The 5,840-nt window shown below is 40.3% G+C and overlaps 1 protein-coding gene across 1 annotated transcript; it reads left to right on the forward strand.

Annotated features, from left to right (window-relative positions):
* Positions 454-1,275, forward strand: LOC104704305. The gene has a single exon (XM_010420418.1). It carries the CDS (start codon positions 454-456, stop codon positions 1,273-1,275), a length of 822 nt encoding a protein of 273 aa, XP_010418720.1.

Genomic DNA, 5,840 nt, shown 5'->3' on the forward strand with positions numbered 1-5,840 from the left:
CATGAACGACCATCTTTGCATGAAGGTTACGGCTGAGGATGTGAAAGAAGCTGTTTTCGCCATTAAGCCCTCAACTGCTCCAGGGGCAGATGGCTTTACTGGTTTTTTCTTCCAAAAATATTGGCATATCATTGGGGCTCAGGTTACTTCTGAGATTCAAGCCTTCTTCTCCAAAGGTATCTTCCCTGAGGAATGGAATTACACTCAGCTCTGTCTATTGCCAAAGAAGGAGAATCCGGAGCACATGTCAGTCTTCGTCATATCAGCTTATGTTCAGTCCTTTACAAGATTATCTCTAAGATCATCATCAAGCGCCTCAAACCCCTCCTGAATGAGATTGTATCTCCAAATCAGACAGCCTTCGTCCCAGATAGGCTTATCTCTGATAATATCCTTATTGCTCATGAGTTAGTTCACAGTCTGAGAACTGATAAATCCATTTCAAAGGAGTTTATGGCCATTAAATCAGATATGTCAAAAGCTTTTGATAGGGTTGAGTGGAAATATCTTGAATCTTTGTTGCTTGCTCTAGGGTTTAGTCCACTATGGGTTTCTTGGATAATGAGATGTGTTACCACTGTTTCATATACGGTCCTCATTAACGATCAACCTTTTGGTCTAATCATCCCCAAAAGAGGACTAAGACAGAGGGATCCTTTATCCTCTTTTCTTTTTGTCTTATGCACAGAAGGGCTTACCCACTTAATGAACAAAGCCGAATCAAATGGTCTCATCAATGGTATTCAATTCTCACCAGAAGGTCCATCTGTTCATCACCTTCTATTCGCCGATGATAGTTTGTTTTTGTGTAAAGCTGATTTGCCCCAATGTGAAGCTCTAAAGAACATTCTCAATGCTTATGGTATTGCAACTGGTCAGTGCATAAATGTTATCAATTCATCAATTACATTTGGCGATAAGGTGGAGGAGGAAAAGAGGAAGGATCTACAAGAGACCTTAGGTATCTTTGTTGAGGGTGGGGCAGGCACATACTTGGGTCTCCCAAAATGTTTCAGTGGCTCAAAGATCCTTCTGCTGGATTACATCAAAGAGCGTCTTAAATCAAGATTCTCAGGCTGGTTTGCTCGTTCATTATCACTTGGTGGTAAAGAGATTCTTCTTAAGGCGGTGGCAATGGCGACTCCAGTATATGCTATGTCCTGTTTCAAGTTACCAAAAACTACTCTCTCCAATCTCACCAGTGCTATTCCACCAAAAAACTACTCTCTCCAATCTCACCAGTGCTATGTCAGATTTTTGGTGGAATGCAGTTGATCACAGAAAGAAAATTCATTGGGTTAGTTGGGAGAAAATGTGCCTATCCAAAGAGAATGGAGGTTTAGGGTTTAAGGATCTTGAGGATTTTAATCAGGCTTTATTAGCTAAACAAGCTTGGAGAATTCTTCAAGAGCCTAACTGTCTCTTTTCTCGTGTGATCAAGAGTCGATACTGTCCCGATGCTGATTTCTTGAATGCAGATATTGGAAATCGACCTTCTTTCGGTTGGCGTAGTATCTTACATGGGAGAGACCTCTTGGTTAAAGGATTGAGAAAGAAAATTGGTAATGGCTACTCAGTCAATGTGTGGATGGACCCCTGGATTTTTGATCATGAATGGAGAGCTCCTTACAGGAAGAATATTTTCTTTGATTGGACACAGAAAGTTTCTTCACTTATCAACTTTCAGTCAAGAACTTGGGACTCTGAAACTCTGGAATCCCTTTTTTTCCCCAATGATATCCTATGCATCAAAAAACAGAAACCAGTTACAGGTAAGGATGATTTCTGGTGTTGGGAACACACGAGGAGTGGTGAATATACTGTCAAATCAGGTAGATTTGGCTAGCACCCTGAAGAATCAAGAATTACTCCAAGAAGCGGAGATGTTGCCCTCGCTGAATGGCATTAAGAGTCAGGTCTGGACACTACAAACTGTCCCCAAGATCAAAGCCTTTCTCTAGAGAGCAGTCAGCGATGCTCTTCCCGTTTCAGACTTAATCTCAAAAAAAGGTGTTAGACTGGATCCCAGATGCCAAATTTGCGGCAATGAAGGAGAATCCATCAACCATGTCCTTTTCACCTGTACGTTAGCAAGACAAATTTGGGCTATGTCTGGTTATCCGTCGCCTCCCTCTGGTTTTGATGAGCTGTCGGTTCACTCTAATTTCCACTATTTGTACACCTCCTCCAAATCTTCGAGTGTACCTTTGGAAACTAAAAGACTTTTTCCGTGGATCTTCTGGCGGCTATGGAAAAACAGAAACTCTTTCTTCTTCGAAGCCAAAATGTTTGATCCTCTTGATACAGTTGCAAAGATAAGAGAAGATGAGGCACTTTGGAGTCTATCTCAACAAGTGGACTTGGAATGTGACGAACTAGAAGCACTTGAAGAACTAGATCAAGCTTCTCTTTGGAATGCTCCTCCTGCAGGCTGGGTAAAATGCAATATCGGTATATCTAAGCCCCATAAGAACAAGAAATCAGGTGCCGCCTGGGTACTAAGAGACGATACTGGAAGCGTGATCCTTCATAGCAGAAAAGCCCTTACGGTATCTGGGAATAAAGATGAAGCAAACTTGGAAGGTTTTCTATGGGCGGTTCAGAGCATGATCAGTCACAGATATTCAAAGATCATCTTTGCTTCCGAATCTGTTGAATTAGTGGGAGGAATTTTAAGACCAAAATCTTGGCCAAACTTTGCCCATCAACAATCAGAAATGTTGTTCCTACTAAATAGAATTCCAGAATGGAGAGTACAGTTAGAGAAGCCATTACAAAACAAAGGAGCTTCTCTCATCGCTCAAAGTGTTACAGATTATGTCTTAGAACAATCGTATGTTGCCACCAGTTACCCATTGTGGTTGCAGGAACTTTTTGATTATGAGAGATTCACTTCCTCTCTTTTTATCTTAGGCATTTTTTCTCTCTTTTTGGACAAGCAGGTTTTAGAGCCTATATTTTTTGGAGGGATATGTTGATGTTTGTTTAATCACTATCCCTTTAGTAACTTTACTTAGTTACTTCCTGTAATCCTTCCGATTATTAACCCAGATGACAAAAAAAAAAAAAAGATATCACATGTCATCCAATGATCCCAACTCCAAAACTTTCCCCGATTTAAAAATAGAATAGTCAAGTAAACCAAAATGGGTCGGATGTTTTAGAGAAGTGGCTAAAGCCTAAAAGTAAGAGTAGTATGGACGGACTTTCACGTTCATAAAAGTTAGATTTAGCTTAATAACTCCTTCGAGCCAAAATTTTGGCTCAAATTAGAGAGTAATTTACAATCTTTTAGCAAATAATCGCGTTTTTACTAAAGTTTATGTGAACTAGATAAAAGTAACGTTAAGTTATTAATGCAAGTGAATAGAGTTTCTAGATGACAAGTAGGGACAAACATTGCAGGTACACGTCCGGCTCAGTCAAGGCTTACTTAGTTTGACTTTTGACTCTTTAACATTTACAAAGTCCATTTGTGTTCTCTCTTTTTAGTCAGTAACTTTGATACTAATAAACGACTCACTCAAGTGTGATCTTGCGAGATGATGATAAGATTAACACAATAACTGAAAACGAAAACGAACGAAGAGTAATCATAACAACTTCTTTCTTTTTTTCTCCTCAAAAATAAAGGAACTGAAATGTCAAACTGAGATGCCCTGAGATTGAACTGAGATGCCCTGAGTTTTGCAGTTTCGGGTTCTGTCTGAAATGAGTGTCGACCGACACCCAGGTGGTGTCGATCGACACCATCGTCAAATCTCTCGGTTTCAGACGATGGTGTCGGTCGACACTCATTTCAGACAGAACCTGAAACTGCAAAATCTCAGGTTCCAGCAGTTGTTGAGAGGGTGTACCAACCAAAGATTCCTTTTCCTAAGCCAAGAAGGTCCAACCAGGAGATTGAAGATGCTAGATGCAAGGCAATGCTGGACAAGGTGATGATTGAGATGCCTTTGATTGATGCAGTAAAGCTTTCACCACCACTTAAGCGCTATGTGAAGAGAATGGTATCAAATGGTTTGAGCCCTGAGGAAGGAGCGTTGCTAACTAAGGATGTCAGTGCAATTCTGTTGAACCAGCCTGTTCAAAGGAAGAAAGAGAGGAAAGAGAAGGTGACTGTTTCTAAGGAAGTGAGTGCAATCATTCAATGTAGGACTGCAGAGAAGTTACTAGATCCTGGAAGCTTTGTACTTGATTGCTCTATCTCCACAGGAAGGTTTGCTCACTCACTCTGTGATCTTGGTTCCAGTATCAACTTGATGCCACATTCGGTTGTTGTGAGACTTGGGATGACAGAATTCAAGCCAACTAGATTATCTCTTATCTTAGCTGATAGATCTCAGAGAATTCCTGAAGGTCTTTTAGAGGATATTCCAGTTAAGGTTGGAAACTTCATGATTCCAACTGACTTTGTGGTGCTGAAGTATGATAAAGAGCCTAAAGACCCTCTCATCTTAGGAAGATCTTTCTTAGCTACAGCTGGTGCCATCATAGATGTGAAGGAGGGGCACATAACACTGAATGTGGATGGTTTAAGTATGAACTTTGAGATGCATAAGCTAAGGAGGGCTCCTACTATTGATGGACAAACTTTTTCTATTGAAAACGTTTCTGCTACACGAGCAACAGGCTCAGTGTCGATCGATACACCATCAGCATCGGTCGACACTCCTCCACCTCCGAGACTGAACTTGTCCACAACTGATGCTCCAAGCCAGAAACCTGCTCCTAAACAGAAAACTTCTCACTCCACACTCCAGAGTCCTCAGGTAAGGCAAAGTTACATATCTTTTGCACCTATTCATCCTCAAATCATTAACAAGAATTTCAAAAATACAAAAACTGTTTTGCAGTTAACCAAGCCACGAGATTATCGTAGAGCGCTTGTTTCTTCTGTCTGTGATTTTGCAGGGAATAAAAGAAACTCTCCCATCCCTAACTCCTGCCCTGGTCCTGTTCCTCGCATACTTGGCAAGCCTCATGCACCTAAAGCTTATACACCACCTTGGATGAAGAGACATTCCTATCAGAGGCATTCACTGCCACGTTCTGATCCACCGGATGCCTGAGCTCCAACACAGTCAAGCTAATGACTGAAAACAAGCGCTTAGTGGGAGGCAACCCACTTCTAGGTTTTTCTTTTCCTTTTGAGTCATTTTTGTTTTTGCTTTGAGTCAGTTGGTGTTTGAAATTTGTTTGAAATTATGAACTATCTATCTATCATGTTTCTTTTAACATGTGTTTGTGTTTGAGTGCTTCTTAACAGAATAATCATCCAAGGATTGATCCAACAACACAACTAACTGCAACTAACAAGGAGTTAAGGCCAAAATACCACCATTCATGATGAGTATCGATCGATGCTGAAATGGTGTCGGTCGACATCGCTGGTAATCCAAGAATCAGTTCATCTTTTCATTACAATTTCCATACATTTTTGTTTCTTTTAGCTTTCCTCTTACTTGATAACACTGAGGACAATGTTGTTTAAGTCTGGGGGAGGTTAGTTACTAACTATGTTTTTGTTTTTGAGTTTCAGTTGTGTCAGTCAAAACCATAAAGTTTGAGTCAAATTTTTCAAAATTTTCTTTTTGTCTTTGGGAATTATGATCTTGATTAATGATTTCTCTTATTTGGCTAACACTCTAATGATTACTTGTTTATGCTTGATCTCAGAACTGAAGCTTAGAAAGACTATGAGCCTTACCAACAATCCTGAAAGCTCTTATTCAATGGATATCTGATTGATCCAACGTTGTCTCAACTTTTATCAGGATTTTAACCGGACTTAATCTCTTACTTTGGGGTTGGAAATCAGTGGACTAGACTTCTTCTTC

The sequence above is a fragment of the Camelina sativa genome, chromosome 7 (genome assembly GCF_000633955.1).
Source record: "Camelina sativa cultivar DH55 chromosome 7, Cs, whole genome shotgun sequence".
NCBI classification, from domain to species: Eukaryota; Viridiplantae; Streptophyta; class Magnoliopsida; order Brassicales; family Brassicaceae; genus Camelina; species Camelina sativa.

What these genes read in the sequence shown, in the direction of transcription:
- LOC104704305 (XM_010420418.1), top strand. Translation starts at nt 454, where the DNA reads ATGGCCATTAAATCAGATATGTCAAAAGCTTTTGATAGGGTTGAGTGG.